Source organism: Equus asinus, chromosome 3 (assembly GCF_041296235.1).
Source record: "Equus asinus isolate D_3611 breed Donkey chromosome 3, EquAss-T2T_v2, whole genome shotgun sequence".
Taxonomy (NCBI): domain Eukaryota; kingdom Metazoa; phylum Chordata; class Mammalia; order Perissodactyla; family Equidae; genus Equus; species Equus asinus.
The window spans coordinates 96,565,050-96,592,271 of NC_091792.1; the positions used below are offsets into that span (position 1 = coordinate 96,565,050).

General features: G+C 43.4%; 1 protein-coding gene across 1 annotated transcript in view; it reads left to right on the plus strand.

The window, feature by feature from the left end:
- The window catches only part of SCD5 (stearoyl-CoA desaturase 5), a 140,875-nt gene extending 114,847 nt beyond the window's left edge, over positions 1–26,028 (plus strand). Inside the window, exons 4-5 of the mRNA XM_014865283.3 lie at positions 20,894–21,126; positions 24,547–26,028. Coding sequence (XP_014720769.3) covers positions 20,894–21,126; positions 24,547–24,737 — 424 coding nt within the window. The 3' untranslated portion in view covers positions 24,738–26,028. The remainder of the gene's footprint in view (positions 1–20,893; positions 21,127–24,546) is intronic.
- The last annotated feature ends 1,194 nt before the right edge of the window (positions 26,029–27,222 follow it).

Sequence of the window (27,222 nt, forward strand, 5' to 3'; positions counted from 1 at the left end):
AAATTATACTCTGGGATACAGGACAGAGATGATTCAGTACTGAGGTTGTGGCATCAACACCAAAACTTCCCAGTTTTAGTGGTTAAAAATTGGGTCAGGGGAGAAACCAGTGTGGCACATAATTCAACAGCTTGTTTGACTTTTAAAAAATTTCCAAGTCAAAATGTCATTTGTTTGCCTCTGTAAGAGGTACTTTTCCTGCTAGGACTTTGGGAGCACTTGTCTTTCTGTGTGTGTGTGTGTGTGTGTGTGTGTGTGTGTGTAAAAATACATCAACTGCATTAGCAGTCGTTTTTCTGTCCCCACATTGACCATCCAGGTCTGTGAGCAGAATTCCCCTGGCAAGATGAGGAGACAGTTTCTCAAATGTCTGGAACCTGAATACTTCACTCACTAGCATGTTAGACATATTCGTCAACAAGGGTCCATGGATTCTGGAACTGCTGTTTGTAAAATGTTGTCTTAGCTTCATTGTTGATGGCAATAAAGACATCTTCATGCATCTTTGATTCACTTCAGTAGCCAATAATAGCTGCCCTTTATTAATTGCCTAGTATGTACTTACCTTATATCTTTACACACCTTGTCTCTGATCCTTTCAATAACTCTGGCAGGTAGATGGTGATATCTGGGTTCTAGAATTGAATTCTAAATATTCTGGCTCCCCATGGCCTGGATGAACCACGTCAAAAAAGAATAGCATATGTTTGCACTAAATTATTCTCTCTCTAGTAAAATATTACTCTACTACAAAACCTGAGAAGAAATCTTAGCTAGCTATAATGTAAAATTTAAATAATTTTGTAGCACTCAAAGCAAGATTAGATTTTATGAAAGACATTTTGGTACAAGTAAATATCCTTCTCACTAATATTTAGATATTATCAATTCCTGGCTCTCTTTCTAGACCGTGTAGAGAATAGTCTTCTAATGTTTTCTTGGAAGAAATAGTCCTTCAAGTCTTGTATATGGCTCTGGCTCCAAGACGTCAGCCAACAGAGAGAGCACCAACAACTCTTATAAGAGGCTTCTATTTAATCCTCATTTATTCTCTAAAAAGTTACATCTATTACTGTTGGGTTATGCATCAGAGAAAAAGGCTCTTTTTGCCTTTTCAGTGGCTCTTCTTTACCATAGAGGTGGGCAAAAAAAGTGGAGAAAGCTTTCATAACAGAAAATTCATTCTCTAGTTATTATTTCTTCCAAAAGTTACCTTATAAAATTTCTCTAACCTCGGAGCTCTTGAAGTCCGTACATTGTCTTTAAAAAGTATTTAAACAGAACATAAGAATAAAATTCTACTTTTAGTACAAAATATAAGTTCATTGCAGAAAATTTAGAAAATGAAAATAAACTTTATAAAGAATAAAATAATTTGCAATTCTTCCAGTTAGAAAAAAATCAGTTAAAACTTTACTGTATATCCTTCTAAAGTTTTATTAATGAATCATGCTATGCTTTCTTTTCCAAAAATGTGTTTATAGTCTATATGCTATTTAAAAGTGACTAAAATAAGAAAAAACATTTTTAATATTTACCTTCATTATTTCACTTCCAGCCTCTTTATTTTGTGTGTGTGTGTGTATCCTAATTTCCACTTGATATCATCCTGCCTGAAGAACTCCCTTTAACATTTCTTGTGCACAGGTCTGTTGGCAATAAATTTTTAGCGTTTTTTTTGTCTGAAAGCCTTTATCTTACCTTCATTTTTGACAGGTATTTTTACTGGACATCAAATTCTGGATTAGCAGGTTTTTTCTTTCAGTGTTATAAGACGTCAATCTCGTCTTATGCCTTGCATAGTTTCTGTGAACTCTCTTGTGATTCTTACCATTATTCCTCTGCATGTAACGTTTCTTTTTTCTTGCTGCCTTCAAGATCTTTTCTTTATCTTTGGTTTTTAGCAGTGTGACTCTGATGTGTCCAGGTTTGTTTTTTTGTGTGTGGGGAGGAAGTTATCCTGCTTGAGATTCTTCGGGCTTCTTGGATCTGTGACTTGTTGTCTTTCATTAGTTTTAGAAAATTCTGTGTCATTAGCTCTTCAGATTATTCCGGCCCTGTTTTCTCTCTCTCTTCTTCTTCTGGGGCTGTAATTACACATATATGATACTATTTGATACTGTTCCACAGCTTTTAGAAGTGCTGTTCTGTTTAATTCACTCCTTTTCATCTTTATATTTCAGTTTGAATAATTTCTGTTGACCTCTCTTTAAGTTCACTGACTCTTTCCTCAGCTATGTCTGGTCTGCCAATGAGCCCATCAAAGGAATTCTTCGTCTCTGATACTGTTTTTTATGTACAGCATTTGCATTTGACACTTCTATACCTTCTGTCTTTCTGCTGAATCTCCCATCTGTTCATGTATATTGTCCACTTTTTCCACTAGATCCCTTTAACATGTTAATTATAGTTATTTTAAAGTCCTGATAGTTGCAACATCTGGTCATCTTTGAGTCTGAATCTGTTAATTGCTTTATCTCTTGACAACATTTTTTTCCTTGCATTTTTGTGTGACTCATAATTTCTAGTTCTATGATGGATATAAAATCTAAAGGAAGAGAGAGACTAAGGTAAACATCATTATGCTTGAGAGTGGGCGCACCTGTTCTTTCAGGCCCTTAGTGTATATATGGGTGGCAGAGGGTAGAAGTTGAGTCAATGGATCAGGAGTTGAGCTGGGTGTGAGTTTTGCTGTTGTTATGGTTACCTTTAATGCACCACAAACTTCAGGGGATGACTGCTCTTACCATGTGCTTAGAATGGAGCTGGGGTGCCAGAGGGTATTTCGAAGTATTTTATGCTTTACCCTCAGCTTTAAGCTGTCCTTGCACACCTACACCACAGACGAGATCTCTCTTTGCACTCTTGCTTCTATCCCAAGGAAGGAACTTCTATTGCTTTTTTCTCTGTGTGTCGCTTGTTGTGGGTGTTTGGGGTTTCTTTGTTGTCCTGGTCGTATATCAGTCTTAGGCAATCACTATGCGCTTAAACCTTGGGGTTAAGGCTTTCTGAGCATTCTTGCCTCTCCTCTAGAGTAGGAGACCTCTGCTTTGGAGCAGTGCAGGATCCTGGGCACAAGCCATGGGGCACAAGGTTTGTGCTTCTACCCCTTCCTCCGTAGCGATGGCTCTTTGCCTATGTCTTGTGGTGAGAGAGTTTCCTACCCCTCACTCAGAGACAAGCAGGTTTTTCTTCTATTCTTCTCCCAGGAGCAATGAACTTCTGCCTGGTCCTAGAGGCCAGTGGGTTTTCTGCCTTCCCCCAGCATCTTTAAGACTTTTATAAGAGAAGTCTCTGGGGAAGAAGGCAAGGCTTTGTGCTTGCCTCCCAGCAGCAGCTGGTCACCTCCTGAATGTCTGTGCAATGGAGTGGGGGCTCTCTCCAGTCTCCTGCTTTGCCTCTAGCCTTTCTTGTGAACACCCAGTGGAGGTCTGTAGACAGGAGCTTGAGGGTAAGTACAAGCTCCCAGCGTCTGAGGCTCTAAGCTATTGCTTGTTGATACAGCAGCCCACACTTGGCCTTTAAGGATTCATTATATTTTCAGCTAATTTCTTCTTATCTACTTTTATGGTGGCCACTTCTTTCTCTTGTGCCCTGCCAAAAGTGAAGCCGCTCATGGATGGGAGTATCACTCTTTGGAATTCGATTTACTTAGTTGCCTTGTGACCTCAACTCTCTGATGGGCTCAAGAGAAGTTATTATTTTGTATACTGCCCAGCTTTTTCTCATTGTTCAGATGGGAAAAACATTTTCTTATAACGTTCTACATCCTAAGTAGGAGGAGAAGTCTGCATCCTATTTTATGATCCTCAGTTTTCACTTAACAGAATACTGTGAAATCTTTCCAGTTTTAATGCCTGCTTAATATTTCATTGTGAGAATGTATCGTAATTATTTATGATGAACATTGAAGGATTTTCACCTCTTCTTTTAAATCATTTTAACAATGCTCTGATGAACGACTTTGTACATAAATCTTTGACCATAGCTATGATACTTTCCTTTGGCTAAAATCAGAATTGCTGAGTCAAATAATCTATAAAACTCTCATCTTTTGATGCTCATTGTCACAATGAACTTGCAAATTTTTGATTACTCGTAAAGCTAAACGTGTGTTCATATGTTTTTGGACATTTGCCTTTTAAAAGAGACATACAGTTATTTTCCCCACAACTCTAAATCTACCGTTGGCCAAAGACAAACATACCATCGCTTCATCTCCCTCTTCCTTTTTTATTGAAGAGAAAGATCTGACAACGTGAGATGACGAAGCCCACTCTTCTACCCAGAAGCCTCCTGCCTCTCATGGAACAAGAAGGTAGAACGGTCACAAGTGAACCTGACATATGGACAGGCAAATGAACACAGGGGCATGTTACATAGTTCTTGTTCTGCCTCTCCCAGTGCTCTGAGCTGGGATATGTCACTCCATGGGTAATCATAGGCGTTTTAGTGCTATTTTGCTTCATGCAAGACTCTCTAGCTACTCTCCAGATTTATCCAGCTGCAGTTAAGCTAGGAAGAGAGTCATGTACAAGAGGTTGTTTAGACAAGAGGCATCTAAAGCCACAAATGCGTATATTTAAAGTAAGAAACAGTCTGGTTAACTGGAAACAGAACCTTACTTACTGTCCAATTTGTAGTTGTTGCCATGAAATGATTCACAAGGTTAATGTCCTTGAGACAGCTATTTTGTGAAAATTTTGAATGAGACTGAGTCCCTTTTTAAAATTGAAAGAGTGTGATTCACACATATTTGTGAAATTCAAGTTCATTTTCTCTCTTACTGATGCAAACTACTCATGGCAGTGTATTACAGACACCCCTTGTCAGTTGACAGTTGAAGTGAAAATATTGTCTTAAGTAATGAATTTGTTGATAGCTGTTCCATTACCCAAAAGGACTATTTGGATTAGTCGTGTGCAGGCTGTCATGTCAGAGTTACCAGGGAGCTTTAACTTTGACATAATTTATTCTAATTCCTCAGCCCCCATCTCACCATGTTACATTCTATTGAATGTGCCATGGAGTGATTAGGTTGAGAATGATTAGGTTAAGGCTTTGTTATTGGCACAATTTACACAGTAGTACTGGAGAAATTAAACCCTTGCTGAACAAACCTGGGCAGAATTCTCAGCCATTTTCTCTATTCTTTATCAGTACAAAGGATATCCAGACACTAAGAAGGGCCCTCAACCTCCAGGCTGCACTATGAGATACTTTCTGAATTATATCAAGGCTGCATTTTGAAAAGTAACCCTTCCTGGAGTGCATTGTTTGGCTTTGTTATGTGCACGTTGAAATCACTCCAAAAAGTGCGTCTTGATGCCCCAGGCCCCTTTTATGTCCCTGGAGATATTTCGAAGGTCAAGAGAGAAACACACAGTAGTGAGACTTGATATTGTGTAACCTAACACCAGTGACATTATATATATTATATGTACTGCTGATATTATAGAAAGTGACAGACATTCATTCAAAAACCAAGCATTTTTTAAACTGTGTGAAACATAGGCAGAATTATAATCTATGTCAGCATTGGGTACTTATTTATTCATTCATTCAGTTGACGCCAGGAGGCAGCTATGGAGATGTAAAATATCGTCTTGGAATCAAAAGACCCTGCTTTTGCCATTCTCTGAGATTCTGTTTCCACACTCAGACAATGGTGATAGTGGTGATATCTACCTTATTAAATTATTGAGTGAATAAATTTGTTAATGTATGAATAAAGTGTCCATCACAGAGGAGACGTGCAGTAAATATTTGTGTAATTAACTCCACCACAGTACTATACGGGAGCCATTCCATTTATAAAGACCTTTGGTTCTAAAAGCCTGTTCGTATGTCCATTTTCTTCATGAGTCCAAAGTGACTGAGAGAGGTTGAAGTTACCAGTCTCTAGATGCATCGCCATAAATAAAAACATAAGTGGGCCTTTCAGAGCTTTCAAACCAGGAGTCCTCTTCTCTTCCTTACATTCTGTTGAAAATTTTCCCCCAAATGGGGGCCTCTTATGTCCAGAGCACCTCATTTCCCGCCTCTCCAGCCATTTCGTGTTGTGCTGATGTGGATGGGCCTGAACCCAGCAGCCTGGACCCTCTGGAGTCACCCCTGCCATACAGCAGACTTATGCACAGCTCTTCACCGTGCTCAGGGCTAAGTTCACTCATCAGCTCCTGGCCTTCCCCAGAGCTAATGAAGTTTAGGCTGAGGGACAGTGTTTATTGCTGTTCACATTTAGCCATGACCTCAGAAAGTTGCCTCTTTGGTTTCACTAATCCCTGTTCTTTCCTTGTTGATCATTATTCAGTCTTTGGCTTTAAGAACTCTTCCTGCTGAGCCACGAGCATCCTGCAACATTTGGCATTATCTCACCACTTTCAGTTTTGAAAAATTATTTTTACTTTTGTTTCCATCCTCATCGTGTGTCTCTTTTTTGCAGCATTTTAAAGATACTCACTACTTTGACACTTCAGACTGGTGTTGTCACTGATGTTCATAAAGTATCTCAGAACTGAGCGTGATCCCAGCTGACACACCCCTGACTAACGAACAGTATGTGGCAGAATGATCGCTTGTGGCTGCTGCTACCATGTGCTAGTGGTGGGCAGAGGGGAGGCCCTCTCCACTCTGCTTTGTCCCTACCTGCCAACTTCCTTAAATGGAAAAGTTGTAGGTAGAAGCATTTCTGTACTAAGGAGAATAGAAGATATAAAGGGAAGAAAAGAGATAGTCCTTGCTTTCATTAATTTTATACTTTAATTGGAAAGAAAAGGCACATACTCATAAAATAGCCAGAGACCTCCAAGTCCGTATATGAACGTAACACTGTACTAGATGGTTATATTAAGAGCTGGGAATTCACAGTAAAGAAGAGTAGGGGAGAAGGAGGTTCTTGCGGAAGTCTGCATGGAAGTGATGATTCTTTGTGACTGGCAGGCGAGGGCCTTCTCCTGATACCCTCATTCTCCAAGAACAGTCTCTCCTTTTGTTATAACTTCGTTTACATCCTTCAGTAAATGAGTTATGGTTTTCTAAATGTAGATCTTACATGTTTCTTGTTCTGTGTACTCCTAGACATTCTATAATTTTTGTTGTTATTGTTACCAGGAGTCGCTGAATTTTTATCCCAGTGGGAGGACAGGAAATGGATGCCCAGACACTTTATCTGCTTTCTTAGCTATCCCAGGTGAGCAGCAGGAACTGTCAAGTTGCCCAGACTTTTTGCAAAAGGCCACGGGGCCCCCAACCTGGGAGGATGTCATTGAGGCTTTTGCCCAAAGGCACGCTGGCAGGAGGCAGAGGGCTCCCACCAAGAACCACCATTGAGATGGCTTAGAAATTAATCAGCCTTAGAAATTAAAACTGCCCTTCCTCCCTCCTTGCTTTTCTTAAAGTAGTGCTTTCACAGATTCAGAAAATTAAAAAATGAATGAATGAGTGGATGAGGGCACAGACTAATGCTCCCTTCCTGGGGAAAGTTCCTCATTGCCAAGGGTGTTCTAAGAGTCAAATTCTTAATCTAAAATACTGAGAACACAAAGATTAAAAGGGATGAATTCTCAGTGAAAGAGACACCAAAGAAATCCCTGTCAGCCCATCGGCTGAGGAAATCCGTGTCAGAAACTGTCTCCCTGTCCAAGTCATTTCTCCTCACACTGCCTATTTCCATATAAAACAATAACAAATCTGTCACACTGATACACAGAATCTTAGTGCTCAGATAATGTGATTTGTCAAAACGTGCTCATTGACTCACCTGCAGTGTGCTATCTCCTCTGACATTTGGCTTTCTCTTATAAACCCACTCTTATCTTGTCTTCATTTTAAAGTCAAGAAAAACGATTACTCAGATGTCCTATCAAGAGATTTAGAGGAACCCCATATATATATATATATTTTTCAAGATAAATAAGCAGGCTTTCAATTCTGCAGAACTAAGAACTGAGATTTTCAGGATAATGAAAATTTCCATTTACAAACCATCAGAGAGCCAGTTGCTGTTCTGATGGCGTGAGAAAGCAGTGCATCATACATGACCGTAATAATGTTTCTGGGCAAGAATGAGAGATGAAGAGTCTCAGAATCCCAGGTGGTGTTGAGGGGATTTCTGGATCCTGAAGGCCAAGGGTTTCTAGAGAAAAAGAGGAATAGAAATTAGGAAAGACTGTCTACTGTCTACTGGAGGTGCTCAGGCACAGAGAGATTTGTGAAACTGTGATGCTCTACTTAATAAGCAAACCTAATTTTTTTCTGTGTGTTCTTTGTGCCTTTACTGATTATGATCTGCACCAACTACCAGGAAATGGAAACAGGGGAAAAACTAAGATTAAAATCCCATTCGAATTTGTATTGAAAGTTTGGGTCCAAATTGTCTTGGAGGAAAGGGTGATTGACATGAGGCCAGAAGTCCTTCTCTTCTAATCGCCAGCATCTAACCTATCCCGCCTCCTCCATTACTACGGATAACTTGAGCTGACGCTGCCTGGCATATAAATAGGCAAAACATTTACTTTTAATTGATTCCCTTCAGGTCCTCATTCAGAATCTTTTTGCTCTGAAAATCCAAAATTCTATTAAGCTCAGTTATCTTGTTTCAAGCCTACATTTAATCTTAGAATAACAATAATAGCTTCTGGTAGCTATTTTTAATTATCTCTGCAACATTCTTTATCATGTTGAATTCAGTGTATTGAGTACCAACTAGGCACCAGGCTTGTTCTCTGTGCACATAATTCTTCTCTCTCATACCTTGAACGTGATGGAACCTGAGGCTCTGAATTGACTCAGTAACATCTTGTAAATGGTAGGGCTAGAATTTAAGCAAACTGTCCTAGTCCAAAGCACGTGCCCTTTTTGCTGAACTGTGCTAAATACTATTCATGGGAATGTCCTCTTCCTTCTTCCTCCACTTCATCCTATTGCCTGCTTACTTGGCTTGTCTGCTTATGTTTATTGCAGTTCCGAGTTATTCAGAGTGAGACGTTATGCTTACATGTGAGCCAGAGTCATCTCCTGCTTCCAGCCTGTTCCTGACGAGCCCTTGGGGAAAGTTACAGCCTCTCTCTTTCCCCTGGCATGCTCACTTTAGCTCCCTGCATCCCGCCTTGTCCTTCACTCTCTAGTCGTGTTGTCCCCGTACACTCGGGCTGTTCCGTGACACTGTGTCTTTGCTGATGCTATTTTGCTGGCCTAGATCCTTGCTACTCAAAGTGTGGTTTAGGAACCAGCAGCATCAGCATCACCTGAAAAGCTTGTCAGAAATGCAGGATTCAAGCCCCACCCGGGACCCCAAGTGATTTGGATGCAGAGTGACTGTTTGAGAAGCACTGACCTAGAATGTTCTTGTCATGCTTTTCATCTAGCCAGCTGTTACTCGTTCTTCAAAACTCACCTCCAGAAGGCCAGCCTCAGGGGCCTAATGGTTAAGTTCAGTGCACTCTGCTTGGCGGCCCACGTTTGCTTCTCACGCGCGGACCTACACCACTCTGTTAGTGGCCATGCTGTGCTGGTGGCCCACATACTAAAAAATAGAGGAAGATTGGCATGGATGTGAGCTCAGGGCGAATCTTCCCCAGCAAAAAAAAGCAAAAACAAAAACAAAAACAAAACACCTCACCTCCAGGAAGCTGAGGTCAGCAGTTCAAAGACACTCTGGGTGGGAGGTCCCCAAGCATGTAATGTTTATATGTAGTACAAGTATCATATAAGCTTTTGCCTTTTAGGGGGTCTGTGAGGTCCTCCCTTTTCCAACTGCACATCTATGTAGGCAGATTTTCTTCATACACTTCAACCAAAACAATATATGGCAACAGACTGACAGAAGGAGCAGATGTGTCAATGCAGCTGCTTCTGTTAAGCCAGACATTAAAGAGATTTGCAATTATGTAAAATGATGCCATTCTTCCATGAAAACTTTATTTTGTTTTGGAAAATACAGTCATTTTTCGTAAAAATATGTTAGTTATGTTAACATGTAATAGGTTTGTTATTGTTATTTTAATGAATCGATCAGTTTAATATTATACTTTATAATATTAATGAGTAAATACAATGTTAATAAGAAATCTAAGAACTCAGATCTTATAATGACTGAGTCATATGATGACTCAGTCAAGACCAAGAGCTCTTCATACCTCAACAGACTCTGCAGGCAAAACTCAGAGCCCCAGCTGGTGTCTCTGAAGCTCACGCTCATGTATCAGACCCCCTTAGGACCCCTGCAGACAGTCTCAACCTCCTCTCCTGGGGCTTTGGCCACTTATTTTGCACAGCAATCTGAGCGCGCCAACTGGCTTTGGGTGGGTTCAACCAGACAGCGCCCTCCTCATGCCTGCACTTTCTCTTCCTCACGCCTCCTGCCTTGGGCTGTCCTGTTGGTGCCAGAGCCTCCAACACCTCTCAACACCCATGTTCTCAGTCCAGAAGTTTTGAGGAGGGGGAGAGCAATGGGATGGGGGAGCTGGTAGATACATTCTTCCCCCATCCTCCTCCCAAAGGGAATGTTCCAAGGCTCAGTTGTTCATATGGCCTCTCAGAAGATGGTCCCACCAGGTTAAGATATCAAGCAGTGGTCAGTTCAATAACACACTGTCATATTGGCTCCCCCACCTTTCCTGCCTCCCACATTCTGTTTCCCAAGAACTGAGTGCCTCCCCCTTTTTTTTTGAGGAAGATTAGCACTGAACTAACATCTGCTGCCAATCCCTGGCCCTGAGCTAACATCCGTGCCCATCTTCCTCTACTTTATATGTGGGATGCCTGCCACAGCATGGCTTGCCAAGCAGTGCCATGTCCACACCCAGGATCCGAACCGGCAAACCCTGGGCCACCGAAGCGGAACTTGTGAACTTTAACCGCTGTGCCACCGGGCCGGCCCCAGAGCACCCCTTTTATAAAATAGTAGCATATAAAGCTTTCTATGATAGCATATAAACGTATAAGGCTTTTGCTTTTGCCTTCTGAGAAACTCAGGCTAAGACACTTATCACCATCATGGAAGGTCAAGTTTTGTTCCATAAACTCTGATTAAGAAGGCAAAAAAATGGGGAATGGTTTCCACATACAATTAAAAAAAAATCAGTGTAATTGAACATGTGTAGCCTCAGCAGAAAGACTCAGCTATCTAAAATGATTGTCTTCTTGAGTCTACAGCACACGTGTACTGAAGGGATGCTGGATAATGTAGTAACGAAGGTTGAGAGGACATTTTGAGGGTAAGCTTGCTGGGGAAGGTCAATTTTGAGCTGAGTTTTGAAGGCCTGGGGAGCTTTGGAAGGATGGCGCAGCTGGATTTTGGAAGGACGGCGCAGCTGGATTTTAGGACGGAACCCACGGGCTCGAAAGCACGTGGTGCGCAAGGTCCTGCCTTTTACATGCGAAGTGAAGAAGCTGTGCTCTCTCAGCCTGTTCTTTTTGCCCTCAACAAGACAAATAGTCAGCCTACCTGATCGATTCAGCTGCAGCAGTTGGTATTGATCGTGAACGTGGCTGAAATGACTCCATCAGCTCCTTTCTTGCTCAGAGACTGGCAGCTGGTGAGTAGCTTATCACTGATAGAGTTTTGAAATTAAACTTGCTCTCTTGGGTGGGGTGGAGGGTTGAACTCTGTCAGTTGGTGATTGTTCTTTCAGCACAAGATCCACATATATGTAGGCTAGAATGAATAGGAGAGTGTGCACACACACACACGCAATCTAGTGTCACTGTAATTCCTTTAAAAATTTTACTGCCAAAAAAAGTAGAGAGGACAATCTCATTCTTAAAAGGACCGCTCTTTAAATTGAATTAAATTTTCTTAAGTCTTAGGCCAGATCTTAAAGTAAACAAAGAAAATCACAGTTAAAAAACAACAACATCAAAGAAAAAAGCAGTTACCTGCAAATGTACTGGGCTTTCATTCTCTTGGGAATTGTACATCTCTTTGAATCTCTGTGGACTTTGAACCCAAGAAAAATGGAAATACATAATAGAGTTTGTGTCCAGTTTCATGGGTCTCAGATTAAGAGAAGTGGTCATGTTTTCTCAGTGTATCTCGGATAGCGAGGGTGGAAGTGGAATACAGTTTTAGGGGTGAGAGAAAGTAGAAATGCAGCAACTTTACTTAAAACATTATTTTGTAAATAATTTTAATTGTTCGTTTTAGCCATCCTGTTCTACATACCGTAAGGAGTTAGTCTGTTGTTCCTTTAACTTGTTCAGAACAATTGGTATCTAGTCCGGAAGGGAGGGAGCAGAGTGGGAAGGATGAAGGACAGAGAAAGACAAAGACAGAGGTAAGAACCCTGGAGAGAGACCCAGAATGACATCCAGTCTGATCAACTTCAATTTCGACTGTGAGGACTAGAGAAGCTCTAAGTATCAAGCAGTTAGGAGTGAACCGACCTGATTGCTTTTGCCAAAGACAGATGGATCTTCACCCTCCACTCCTGATAGTGCAGGTCAGCAATGCCGCTGCCTGCTGGCCACCTACTGTGTTAACGAGCGTTCTGTGTTCCAGAACTGCAGGTGATGAGAATTGGATCAAGACAAAGCCTGCCCTCAGAGAACTTGCCATCCACTTACCGTGATGGAATCAAAGCTTTGAGAAAGGAAAAAGCCTTTTTAACCTTCCTTGCCCGGTCTTAGCGATCAGCATGCTTGGGTATTTTCTTTAAGCACTTCATTGTTGATGATGCACGAATAATGCTCTTTGTGTTGAAATTCTGAAATGACTGTGTTTATCTTTTGAGCCACTGCTTAGTGAATTAGTGCAAGCTGTACAAAGACAAATTAAGTTCAAGGGAATGGATGCAACTGACTTCCGGGTTCAGACTTCAAAAAGCACGTAAAGCTGAAGGCAGAGAGAAAATAAAAGTCTTTCTCCCACTGCATTGCAAGCTTCCGAAGGAGATGCTTTCATGGAGCAGCCGTTTGCCATTTCTGCTTCTTCTGTAGGGGAGGAGAGGCATCCAGAAGATGAGGATTATGCATCTAGATAGTCCAATTAAAAGATTTTCTTCTACGGGAATGCTTATCATGAAGTAGCACAGGGGAAGTGATGTCAAGACTAATTGAGGGTCAAAGCCAGCTCTGGAGTGATTAAGACTTTCAGGGAACACTTCAGATGCAGCAATCATGAACACTTTTGCTTGAAGACCCTGCAGCACCAGAGTGGCAAAATCGAGAACCCAGCCGCAAAGCCCATTTTCAGCCTAAGCAATTCAAAGAGTCTGGAAGATTTTCTGAAAAGCTCCAAAGAGTTCCCCCATCAATGGGCTTCCATCTTCAGATCTGCATCCAAATGAAGCACATATCTCACCTTGTGGGCCCCGATGCCAGAGGAGACAAAGCAAGGGGGAGAGAATGTTCCATCCATTTACAAACTGCCAGGGCGTATGATCTGTCCTCTAAATAAATGTTTAGTAAGCAGCCAAATGATTTTGCCTGGTCCCCTACAAGATGCAAAAATGTTAGAGAAAATGAATTTCTGGCTAGGCTTTAAGTGAAATCACAAAACCACACATATTTAATCAAGATGCCAGCGACAGCTCATTGCTCATCATTATGATACATTTGTGGGGCTGTGATTTCTCCCTCTTCTGTCGTGGTGTTTGCTTATTCCACATTTCCTCAGGCTGGCCCCCTCGGAAGTCATTTCCCCTCCCTTCATGCTCTAATAGATTTCTCTCTCTAGATCTCACACACCACCAGCTCTGGACCCCGCGGTGCCTAGGGTTAGTCAAGCAACAGGAAATGCTTGCAGACAGAACAGCAATTCCTTTTTCATCTAAAGAAAAATGAGAGTGTGAAGATGCTTATCACACTCAGATTTGGGGAAAAAATATGAAATCCCAAATCCTTTCTTCCCCATAGAACAAATTTTAGATCTTAAGGCTATTTTTAATGATTTGTTCTCTTTATTGTGATCCTGTTTATTGGAAGGAGGATAGTCTTCAAAGCGTTGAAAAAGTTGAAAGGTTAGGGCCCATATCTGTATCATCGTTCCCAACAAAAACCTCTACACCTGATAAGCAGTGAGTTCCCCTTGCCCTTGCCCTTCTCTCCAGCTCCCAGTAACTCCCATTCTACTTTCTGTCTCTTTGAATTTCCTATTCTAGATACCGCATATAAGTGGAATCATAACAATATTTGTCCTTCCGTGTCTGATTTGTTTCACTAATCATGTTTTCAAGGTCCATTCGTTTTGTAGCATATATCAAAATTTCGTTCCTTTTTATGGCTGAGTGATCTTCCATTGTATGTATATACAACATTTTGTTTATCCATTCTTTTATTAATGGACACTTGGGTCGTTTCCACCTTTTGGCTGTTATGATTAATGTTTCTATGAACATTGGTGTACAAATATCTGTTCAATTCTCTGCTTTCCATTCTTCTGAATATATACTTAGGAATGGAATTGCTGGGTCATGTGGTAGTTCAATGTTTGACCTTTTGAGAAACTGCCAAACTGTTTCCTGCAACAGCTGCACTATTTTACATTCCCACCAGTGATGCACAAGGGTTCCAATTTCTATACATCTTCACCAACATTTGTTATTTCCCTTTTTTAAAATTATAGCTATCATTTCCCTCATATCTTATTGGCCACTGTTGACCAATTCCTCAGTTAATTATAGGCTAAGTGAATGAGATCACCGTGGTTGCCTCAAAACAATCAGGAGCTGTGCCCTGGGTAGAGTCCACATTCCCTGAAGGACATGGCTGCAAGGAGCACAGTTGGCTCTCTGAGCAAAATCAGGGCATTCCAGCAAGAAAGAAGGATAGGGGTGGATTACAGGGAGGCTACCATCAATGTTTACAATGGAGAGGCTTTAAAAATATCAATGCCTGGACCAGAAATTCTGATTCAGTTGGATTTAGTTGGGCTGCAGTGGGTTCCCAACATCAGTCGTTTTTAAATGTCTGCCCAATTGATTCCAATATGCAGTCATGGTTGAGATGACTGATCTAGCTGGTAAGACTGCCACTAAGCCAGCAGGTATGAATCCTGAGAGTTGAGAAGTGCGACCTGCTACAGGAACACTGTCCCTCAAGGGGACCAAGGAAATTGCCCAAGGGGAAGTGATGTTTATGACTGATAGTTGGAAAAGTCAAGTCAGCCAAGCTGGGAAGAGTGTCATAGACGCAGGGGACAGAGCAAAGGTGGTGCCTGAGGACTGGGAAGAAGTTCAGTCTAGCTAGAGTATACAAAGTATCTACTTCTGACCTTGAGGGGACAGTGTTTTTACTCAAATACGTGCAACTCAGGGCAACAGCTAGATTAGATGCTCCAACCCAGCTTATCTCTGGGTGGGTTTACCTCTGCCCTGTGACCTGCCCTTGGGAGGCTGAGTGAGCAGCAGGTTCTGCTTAGAGGGAGCGGACAATTGGGTGTATGAATTGAGTTTGAAGCCTGCCTGTGGCCTGTACAACCAGTGTGGCCTTGGGGAAGTCCCAGGGCCTCTCTGGATCTCTGTAAAGGTCCTACAAGGACGCAGTTATAAAAACTACCTTATCGGGCTATTGTGGAACTCAAATGAGAAAATATATGTATGTGAGTGGCATACGTTAATATGCTGATGACTTCCAAATGTCTCTTCCCATCCAGACCTCTCTCTAGAGCACCTCTGAACTCCAGACTTGTATATCAAGCTGCCTACTTGACATCGCCCCTTGAATGTGTGGTGGGCATCTCCCACTTGACGTGTCTGAGACTGAGCTCCTCACATGCTGCTCCAAGCCAGCTCCCCTCCATTCCTCCTCATACCAGCTAATGGCATCTCCAGCCTTGGTGTCGTCCTTGACTCCCTGCTTTCTCTCGAACATCTAGTCTGTTAACAAGTTCTGACACTCTACTTTCAAAATATATCCAGAATTCCACCATTTCTCACCATCTGCCACCACCATCCTGGTTCAAGCCAGTGTCCCCTCTTGCCTAGATTCTTGCAGCAGCCTCCTAATTGCTCTTCTTGCTTCTTCCTTCCCCTGCAGTCTGTTCTCAACACAATACTCAGAGTGATCCTGTTAGGATATAGGTCAGATCACACCATTCCTGCTCAAAACCTGCCCAAAGGTCCATCTCACTCAGAGTAAAGGTGGAAACCCTTATGATGACTTACAAGACCTTCCATGACTTGGCTCACCATTATTCCCTTATCTCCTACAACTCTCCTCCTTATTCATTTGCTCCAGCCCCAACTTTTGTGCTCTTCTCTGAATGTGCCAGGAACACTCCTGCCTCAGGGCCTTTGCACTTATGGTTTCCTCCACCTGAAATTCTCTGCCCCATTTAGCCACATGGCTAACTTCTCACTTCCTTCAAATCTTTACTCAAAAGCTATAGTGTCAGTAAAGCCTTCTGTAGACAGCCTATTTAAAATTTCAGCACCTGCCCTTGACATCATATTCTCCTTCTCTGCTTTATTTTTTTCTTAGTATTTACCACTAACATGCTCCTTGTTTTATTTATATTGTTCATTAGCTGTCTTCCTGACCGGAATATATATATATATATATACAATCTCCCTACCAGGATCCCCCTGCTTCCCAAGGGCGGGGATTTTTGTCTGTTTTGTTCGCTTTATATCTCCAGGGCTGGGACAGTACCTGGCTCATAGTAGGCACTCAATAAATTTGTTAGTCCCACATTTGCAGAACAGAAGGCTGAGGCTCAGTGAGATTAAATAATTGACTCGAGATCACACAGCTGGGAAGTGGCGGAGTTTGGTAGTTAAATGCTCTATGATGCTTCACAACATAAAAAGCCATTTGGCAAAAAGAGCAATATCAGTGGCCCCTCTCCAGCCTTCCTCCCTTCCCGCTCTCTCTCTTGAGGAAAGGAGGGCCTTTACAACAGGCAGGTCTGGATGCTGGAGGCTCCGTGGAGTACTCTGTGGGTCCTTCGCCGGGGCGTCCAGATCTGAGTGTTATTAAGCGAGGAAGCCAGAGAGCCACCTCAGCACTTGTTCTGACTGTAATTAAATGGAGACCAGATGCTCGAGGCAAACGGTGCGCGGGAGGAAGGGGTGCTTTGCTACGTGGGAAGATGCGCTGAGTCTGTTTGAAATGGTTGGGGAGAATTTGTACACAGTTATCAGCAACAAGACCCAGACTTGCCGTGCCCCCTAAAAATTCCTTCCTCTCTCATCCACGCCATTGAACACACAAAGAGGAGTCCTAGCAGAGTACAGGAAGAACAGTCAGAGAACAACCCTATAATTAGGTCTGCGAAAGCTTTGTTGGGACGAGGGCGATGATTTTACAGAAGGTCTGTTTTTGGGGAAGAGGAAGTTGGGCCTGACAGTGGCTGTGCTAGGAGGTGAAGCCCGGGCCTTTCTCTCCTCCCACTCGGGAAGCCACATTGCTGGGCGTTCTCCCTCCACAGGGACTTGGCACCTCGGGGACAGGAGCTTCTGGAACCAGAGCCCAGGCAGGCAGGTGGCTTCCCTAAATGGCTCAGAGGGAGGATGCTGGGGCAGGGTATGAGTGGAAGCGGAGTCCTCCAGGCTGTGGTCAAACCAGAGAAGGCAGATTCCATAGGGTTGGGGCAGAGCAAGGGCCTGGCTTCACCTCGGGGGGGGGGAGCATGGCACCTCTCTAAGCCGCGGGGTCCTTGTTGCGGAGTGTGTCCATCCCGATTCTGCTGCGGATGGGAGGAGGGAGAGAAGGCCTGTGACCAGCTTAGCCTGGCGTCCAGCACAGAGCCAGCACAGAGGCAGCCCACAGCACATGTGTTTTCTCTCTCCTTCTTTTCAGGAGCAAAATGAGGGGCCAAGACAATGGCTCAGAACAGCACTATGAGAGGCTCTTTTCAAAGGCACTGGGTTGTAACCCAGAGAGTGAGAAAGAGAAGCTTAAGTTGCAGGATGCCCACTGTTGGCAATGTTTAGCTGCTTCCTTTCCTCCTCAGAGGTGCAAACGAGGAGCCAGGAGACCCTTGGCTCTGGGCATGTCTTCCATTTTCCCTTCAGAGCCGCTGCCTCTTCACACGCTCACCACCACTTCCCAGTTTCCAGGGCCAGTGCCTGTAGGCTTCACCCAGATCCCTCTTCAGCTGATGCTCCCACCCCCCAGCTGCCGTCCTTTCTGGGGAATTGCCCCTGCCCACATGGAACTGCCTTGCTCAAGGGTTCGCCCCTCCCACGGGGCACCCTGAAGCCAATGGCTGGATGACGTGGGATACCTTTCAATTTGGGACAACTCTAAAGGGTCCTCTAGCCCCAGTGCTCCCGTTGGATCTGCTGAAACTCATTGTGGGTGAGCGTCTCCCTCGGCCCAGCCCTGCCTCCCTCCCTCACTTACGGTGTCTCCTGAGAGCACTCTCCAACAGCCGTCTGCACGTGACTCTCAGGAGCCCAATCCAGACCACCAGTCCCTTTGACTGTTGTCTTTGCCCCTCCAACCACAGCCCACTCATCTGGCCTCCCAGGAGCTCTCTTTCAGGTGCTGATGGGTTAATATATTGCCCAATAAAAACAATAGCATTGGGGCCGGTCCCGTGGCTGAGTGGTTAAGTTCACGCACTCTGCTTCAGTGGCCCAGGGTTTCACCAGTTCAGATCCTGGGCATGAACATGGCGCTGCTCATCAGGCCATGCTGATGTGGCATCCCACACAGCACAACCAGAAGGACCTACAACTACAATATACAACTATGTACTAGGGGGCTTTGGGGAGAAGAAGAAGAAGAAAAAAAAAATTGCAACAGATGTTAACGCAGGTGCAAATCTTAAAAAAACCCCAAGAAACAATTATCATTATGGGAACTGACATTTATGTGCAGCTAGCAATCTGAAAAACACACTTACATATGTGATTTCATTTGCAAAGCAGAATAGCGTGATAGTCTCTGAAGTGATCATGCCTGGATTTGAATCTTGGTCCTACTTCTTATTGGTCTTGTGACCTTGGCCCAGCAACATAACTTTTCTGTTGATCGGTTTCCCCATCTGTAAATGTAAAATGGGGATAATAATGGTCTCTTTCTCCTAGAGTTTTTGTTAGGATTAAATGAGTCAGTGCGTGTGAAGGTCTCCGAGTAGTCGTGACACATGGTAAGCACACGCTCCACAGTAGTAATTAGTATTTGGCCCTCCCAAGAACCCCATGAGGTATTATAATTGCCACTTGTATTGGGACCCTCTTGTGCCTCGCCTCATTCTCCTTGTCCACTTGTTCACTCCAGTTGTTGCCGCAGCCACCTGCTGGCACAGGTGTTGCCCAAGAGCACCTTGCTCAGCTGTCCTGCTTCATTCTTACTTCCTGCTCTGGCTTCTTTGCTGCCTCCACCTGAGATGCCTGCAGAGTGCACTCAGCCATTCTGGCCCCAGCAAAGACGGAAGTGTGAGGGAGCTAATATCTCATGTGGCATCCCTCAACCAAGGGGGGTTGGAGCCAATGGGAAATAGTCCCTTCTTTCATTCTGGAGAGAGTAATTCTGGGATATCTTCTGTCCCATCAAGGTCTGAGTTCAGTCGCCCATGGCAGCGGGCACCCTCGGCTTAGCTGCCCCTCCTTCCATGTTTCACTTTTCCCGGTTGCCCACTCCTTGAGTTCCTGAGCTCCTTTCCCAAAGAAACTGCCCACACACAGGCCCTTGCCTCGTGCTCTGCTTTCTGGGGAGCCATCTAACTGTGCACAAGAGGAGAGTGAAAGGATAAAAGACATCTGTTCAACCTCCAGAATCAGATGTGGACTCAAGTCAAAGTCTCCCACCTCCCAACTTTCGTTCCCTCACACTGTGCCTCCTCCGAGTTCATATGCGTCTTAACAGAGGCTTTCTGGAAGCTCAATTAGCCAGTGGGAGGTCAGGGAGGAAATAGCTATGCACAGATGGCTTTGGATACTTTGCGTCAGAGCCCCTCTCCTGTCCCTGCGTGGACCTGGTCCTACATGGCCAGAGGGTAGAGAACAGTGGTTCCACCTGACGGAAGCCTGGGGCAGGGACTGTGTGGGATTTGTGTCTGTACCACTAGCACTCAGAGCGAGGCATATAGTAGGCACTCAGTAAGTGTTTGCTGGATACACAGGTCCAGGAGACAAACTATCGATGGTTTCTTCTCAATGATTTTTTTTTTTTTGGTGAGGAAGATTGGCCCTGAGCTAACATCTGTTGCCAATCCTCCTCTTTTTGCTTGAGGAAGAGATTGTCGCTAATCTAACATTTGTGCCAATCTTCCTTTATTTTGTAATTTTGTATAAGGGATACCACCACAACACGGCTTGATGAGCAGTGTGTAGGTCTGTGCCCAGGATCCTAACCTGTGAATCCCAGGCCACCAAAGCAGAACACACAACCTTAACCTCTATGCTACCAGGCCAGCCCCTTCTCAGTGATTTTTCCTGTGACCTGTTCCTCTACTTTTTGTTTTTATACTGATTTTGAATATAATCTTGAATGGACATAGAACATTTTGGGGAGTGTGTTGTTTACCTTTTTACCAAGCTAAGTTAGTACAGAATCATGTGTTTGAATATTATTCAAGAAATACTGATATTTCTTGAAATTATTCAAGAAAATCTGCTTATCAGGTTGACTGACTGATGAAAGAAATAGCTAGGAGCTGTCAAACTGGTGGCTTGTGGGACAAATGTAGCTCTAAGACACTTGGGTTTCCCTGGCACAATGTTGACTGTTTTATATTGAAATTCCTCTGAAATATGCTACAGGCCTTATCACTTCCTCTAGCATTCTACCTGTCCTAATTCTTAAATTTTTGTTACCTGCCTAGCCCTTGTAGCTATATGGGTTTGTGACTCCTGCACAGAGTGACACGCAGCAGGGCCCTCCTGTGGAAAGCGTTGAAGGAGCTGACCGGCACAGTTCCTGACTTTTCCTGTGGCTTGCTGAGCCTTTCCCCACTGCCATCAACAGGTGCCCGATGCCAGCATAATATCTTGCCTTGCAGGTACTATAAGGTCACCGTGGCGCTCATGTGCTTCCTGGTGCCCACGCTGGTGCCCTGGTACCTCTGGGGAGAGAGTCTCTGGAATTCCTACTTCCTGGCCTCCATCCTTCGCTATACCATCTCACTCAACGTCACCTGGCTGGTCAACAGTGCCGCCCACATGTATGGAAACCGACCCTATGACAAGCACATCAGCCCTCGGCAGAACCCACTGGTCACTCTTGGCGCCATTGGTGAGTAGGGGTGTGAGAGCCAATGGGGAGGATGGCAGCTCTGATTTTCTTGGCTTCTCAATGTTTGTGTGGAATCTGTAAGGAGAGGCAGGGAAGTGCAGTAGAGTGGAATGAACTTGGGCTTGGAAGCTAGAATCCTGACTCTTGGACAAGTCAGGTAATCGCTCTGATTTACAATCTTCTTCTCTGTGAAATGGGAATAGCAATGCCCGCTTCACAGGGATGTTACAAGGATTAAGTAAGAAAGATACTATTTGTAAACTGGTTGGTACTGTGCCTGGCACATAGTAGGTGATCAATAATTAGTAGCTATTTATTTTTACCATGGAAATTTTCCTAAAGGAGGAATAGCAATTGACTTCTCTCTCAAACTGCTGTGACCGCTCCAGCCTCAGCTGTCCAGTCATTTGGCTCGCTGTAAGAAAAAGGCCTTCAAACAGAGAAATGGGAAAAAACAACACCTTGGCATCTCATGGTACCACAAAATGGTTAAGAGCAAGGCCTCTGGAGTCTGACAAGTTTGGTTGAGTCCTGGTTCCTCCACTTACCCTCTGGACAAGTTATCTGGCTCCTCCACACCTCGTGTCCTCATCTGTAAAGGGGGGACAACGGTATTTCTCTCCTCCTAGGGTCGTTGGAGGGTTAGATGAGTTGATACATAGCGTCTGCCACAGCGCTCAGCATGAAGTAAGCCTTTGTGATGTTGTTTTTATCACTAGCCGTATGGTCTTAGGCAAGTTACTTGTCCCTTCTGTGTACTTACATCCTCATTTTAAAATGAGGATAATCACAGCAGCTAGCCTAGAGATGTGAGGATTATGGGAGTTAATACCCGTCAAAGCACTTAGCCCTGGCTGGCACACAGTCAGTGATTAATAAATATTAGCTGTATTTTTATAGAAGCAACTCAGTCTTCTTGGCAAGCGAGCCTTGCGCACAGAGATCAAAGCCAGGAAGGGGAAGTTCCTACTGTTAAGTAGAAATGGTCTCTGTGTCCCTCAGCAATGAATTTGTGTCACCACTTTGTTGGGGTCAGCTATTTATTAAGACCCCAGGGATCTTACATTGACAAGAGCAATATAAGGTGGAATAAACACCAAATTTAGCTATGGGATAACTAAGTAAGCAGACAGCAAAGTACCTTGGAAACAGGCGGAAGAGTTTTCTGACTCTCCTATTGCTTTCTCCTCCTCTCACCCTTCATCTTCTAGAAGGACTATAATGAGGGGGGCCACATCCAGTGTTCACTCCGAGAGCAGACAGGAGAGGGGACACGATGGACTGTTACTGTCTTATATGGGGATGATGGGCAAGAAACCCAGGGAATGGGGTCATGACACAAGCCCTGAAGAGCTGGGTATTTGTTGGTTTTAAGTCTATCCAGCTCAACATTGGACTCCCAGTCAGTCTCCTTCATAAAGTGCCTTGGAAGGCTCTTGTTGCAGCCAACAGTGCGGTAGATGGGGAATACATACAGAGTTTTTAGAATAGTGCCTGTTTCTGAATATAGAGGGAAAACTTCTCTATAGTGCACTCTAGTCCAGGAAAAACATCACCAATGATGAGGGTGGAGGAGCAGAGTAGAGAAGACCTACCTGAATAAGAAAACTGCAGACCACAGATTGATCCATCTGATGTGCTCTTTGTGGAGCAGAATCCTTCAGATGCAGTCTCTAGCACCTCCACTCCTAGCTTTACACCCAAGAAAGATGAAAACATATATCCACACTAAAACTTTATATGAATGCTCATAGCAACATTATTCATAATAGCTAAAAAGTGGAAATAATCCAAATGTCCATCAACTGGTGAATGGATAAATTCGATGGTATAATAAATGGTGATCTATCCATATAATAGAATACTATTTGGCAGTAAGAAAAAATGAAATGGTCATACCTGCTACAACCTTGAAAATCTGCTGAGTGAAAGAAACTAGTCACAAAGGACTACATAGTGTATGATTTCATTTATATGAAATGTTCAGAGTAGGCAAATCTGTAGAGACTGTAGTCAGGGTTCTCCAGAGAAATGGAAACAGTATGTATATATACTGTTACAAATATTCCTCATAATAAATCTCCATATATAATATATATATACAGAAACAGTAGGATATCTAGATGTATATACTGTTTCTGTATATAGACAGGTAGATAGATAGGTAGATAGATAGATAGACAGACAGACAGATAGATAGGTAGATATCCTACTGTTTCTGGAGAGAGAGATTTATTATGAGGAATTGGCTCACGTGATCACGGAGGCTGAGAAGCCCCACCATCTGCCGTCTGCAAGCTGGAGACCCAGGACAGCCGGTAGTATAGTTAAGTCCAGATCCAAAGCCCTGAGAACCAGGGAGCCAATAGTGTAAATTCCAGTCTGAGGGTAGGAGAAGATGGGATAGATGTCCCAGTTCAGTCAGTGAGTCAGTCAAAAAGGGGCACATCCCTCCTTCCTCCATTATGTGTTCTATTCAGGCGCTTAATGGATTGGATAATGCCCACCCACACCGGGCAGGGCCAGCTACGTTACTGAGTCCACTGATTCAGATGCTAGTCTCAGCCAGAAACACCCTCCCAGGCACACCAGAATAAAGTTTCCCCTGGGCACCCCTTGGTAAGTCAAGTTGACGCATAGAATTAACCGTTGTAGCTATGGAAAGTAGGGCTGAGGGGATGACACCTAAAGGGTGTGGGGTGTCCTTTTAGGTAATGAAAATGTTATAATTCATCATGCTGATGGATGCACAACTCTGTGAATATACTAAAGGCCATTAAAATGTGTACTTTAAATGGGTGAATTGTATGGTAAGTGAGTTATATCTCAGTAAAGCTGTTTTAAAAAATCAAATGAAAGAAGCCCTGAGACCCCTCCTGAAAACATCTTAAAAAAAAAAAAAGAAGAAGAAGAAGGGAGGAAAAGCTTTTCACTGAGAGGGTAGAATAATATACAGGTAGATTTTGGATATATAAAGATCCAGCTCCTTAATGTACTTACCTATCAGAATGATTCTCGTTTATGTCTTCCGAGCTCTCGCAAGAAGTCTTCCTGTGTTCACCCCAGTCTGCAAAGGCTATTTTTCTTTTATGAACATACATCAGAATGCTGGTCCGTTGTCAGCCGTTTAGCACTGGGCTTGAGAAGCACAGCTCTGAAGTCATGGAGGCATGTCTACAATACACCTGGGAAAATCAGTCTTGTCACTTTATGCTGATAACTTTATTGTTATTTTTCTGTTCATATTTAGTTTAGCCAACTAAATAAATGCTTCCTAAGGGCAGGAATCAAGTCTTTTGCTCTCCAGAGAACCTGCCTGACACAGCGTCTCGCACAGGGTAGTCTCCATAAATGAGTGATTGAAAAAGCCAGTGTAGGGCATTCGTGATTGGGTTATTTCAAGCTCACTCTGTCTTCCAGGTGAAGGCTTCCACAACTACCATCACACCTTTCCCTTTGACTACTCTGCGAGTGAATTTGGCCTAAATTTCAACCCAACCACCTGGTTCATTGACTTCATGTGCTGGCTGGGGCTGGCCACTGACCGCAAACGGGCAACCAAGCCGATGATCGAGGCGCGGAAAGCCAGGACTGGAGATGGCAGCGCTTGAACCTGGATCCTCCATCCACCGTGTCCGCCGTTGACACCTGGGTTCATGGCTTTTGTTACTATCGTTCTTTTGTTCATTGAATCACGGAAGAGGATAGAGGGTGAGGAGACAATGGAATCTATGTGGTTTGGAAAGTTTTTGTTTGTCTCAAAATAATGTCAAGAAACAACTCAATGAAAAAAATTTTTTAAGTCAATGTAACTATGATTTAACATTAGCTCGTGGACTTGTGATTTAAATGCTGTCGCTACAATATGTCAAACGTACATTGTCATATGCTTGTACATGTTAACCCTGACAGGATGAAGGAATTTAATATTCTTTCAGTGTGATTCAGGAGAGCATTTCTTTTCTTTTCTTTTCCTTTCTTAACCCAGCATTACTTTTAAACACACTATCTGAAGGAGCAGAGAGGCAGGGTAGAAGACAAAAGAGGGTCTAAGAAGTCACTAAGGAATGTTTCTGTTTTGTAATTAGTATACGTGTGTGTCTTGTTTTTTAAGTAAGAGAACTGAAAACTTTAAAAAGTGAGAATACAGGAAATGGCTCTCTTATTTTTTGGCCCTGTTTATAGCTTGTCAATGCTCCACTGTCTTTGCTTCAAGAGAGATCTGTTCACTGCCCAGCTAGCTCTGTATCCTGAGCTGTACGCCAGCCGACCCTATACATCAATGCCTGTTTAGGTGTTTGATTTCGTTCTCTTTGCTATTGTCATTTTGAAGGTGTATAACTCAGACGTGCCAGACATCAAATTAAGCTCAAATTAAGCTTTCATTTAAATGTTTAGACACCTAATTTATATTCTAATTGATCCCAGCCACTGATGCATGCACTTTAGCTACTTCTGCTAAATAAGCGTATTAATTTTCCACACCAGGCCATCAGATCTTAATAACCGACAGTTATCTAGAACTCAGTGTCTACTAATGTTTCACCTGCATGTGGCCTTCATTGATTTTGCAGCAAAATATAAAGTGATCATTATGTAGCTTCCGGATTAAAAAAATTTTGTGTGTTAAGTTGCCTTGTAAAGAGCATGTTGAATTATCGGGACAGCGCGCCCTTTGTGTTAGATGTTAGAGCAAAGGAAAGGCTTCTAGTGTTGGCATCGGAGCGCTGTGAAGGTAGATATTTTTGGGAAAGATGTGGGATTTAAAATTTTGGGGAGAGAAGTGATGCCAATAGAAAATTGTCATAATGAAGTTCTTCATCCAGCAGGTGTTTAACAGTGTTATTTTGCCATTAATAATGTGTAAACTATGAGTGATTTACAATAAATGATTATGAATTCGTTGGTGTTCTTGACCAGATACTTAGATCGCATTTAGAGAAGTCTCTCCAGGGGGCCTGATGCTTCCTGGTGACCATCTGATTCACATTTGTTTTGGGCCCTGGACTAACAACAGCCCCTAAAACCAGGTCTCTCCTCTCCCATGGGCCTTAGGCAGAACCAGAGGGAAAGTCAGCAAGTTTTATTTGGAATGCAGAACCTCCAGTGGTGTCATTTCCCATTTCTCACTCACTAACACTGTCGCTGTACTGCTTCCAGCTGATAAATGGGAACCTCTACTCCTACGTGTCACCCAAAAGAGCGCTTTCCTCCCCGAGCCCCGTGAGGCCCCACCGGTGGTGACCAGAGGTGGGGGAGATGGACTCAACTCCCACTCCATTGCTATCTCTCTCAGCTTCACCTCTGTGCTGCCTCAGTCTCTGCCCATCTTTTGCCCCAAAGCGGCTGTGCCCATGCCATCAGATACAGACTTCTTAGCCTGCCCACAGTTGAGTGGGATTCCAGCCATTGGTGGCTGCCAGACCAGATCTCATCTTGTAAGGAGCCTTTGGATATGACTGTGGCATTTTTCAGCTGCTTCATATGCTATACATATATTGCTAAGACCTTGTACGGAGTGTCGGTAGCATGCAGTTGTGTTCCAAGATGAATTTATATCAGCATGACCTAAGATGGCCCTGATTGGGAATGTTTCTGTGAACTTTTGACCCCTAAAAGTACTGAACTTACTTGCTTGTCCATTAATAGAAAAGATTATGCTTGAAACAGCTATTTGGAATCTTCTCACAAAAGGAGGATATTCCCCAGCTAGTCCAAATAAATCGAGAAACCCACTCCTCTGAACCTGGGTGTTGGGTCTTTATCTGCGGCAGTACCATGAAGGAGATAAGGATTGGGATGGTTTTGATGAAGTAGTGGATGAAGGTTAGAGCATTCTAATGTCTTCCATATTAACATTTCCTGTAGGTCTCAGCAGCACCTAAGGGAAGAAAGTCACCCTGGGAGGCATCTCCAAGCCTATCTAAGGTGGCCATGGAGAGGTTGGTACATTTTTGAAAGGTTCAGTTTAAAGTAAGGGAACATCCTGTCTTTAGCCTCTTGTGTCCTACAAGGCTTGTTTCAGAAGCTCTCCCCCCTGCATCTAGGTGAGGGGAGCCAGAGGGAAGCAGCTCCAATAGTGCTTATCCCATGTGT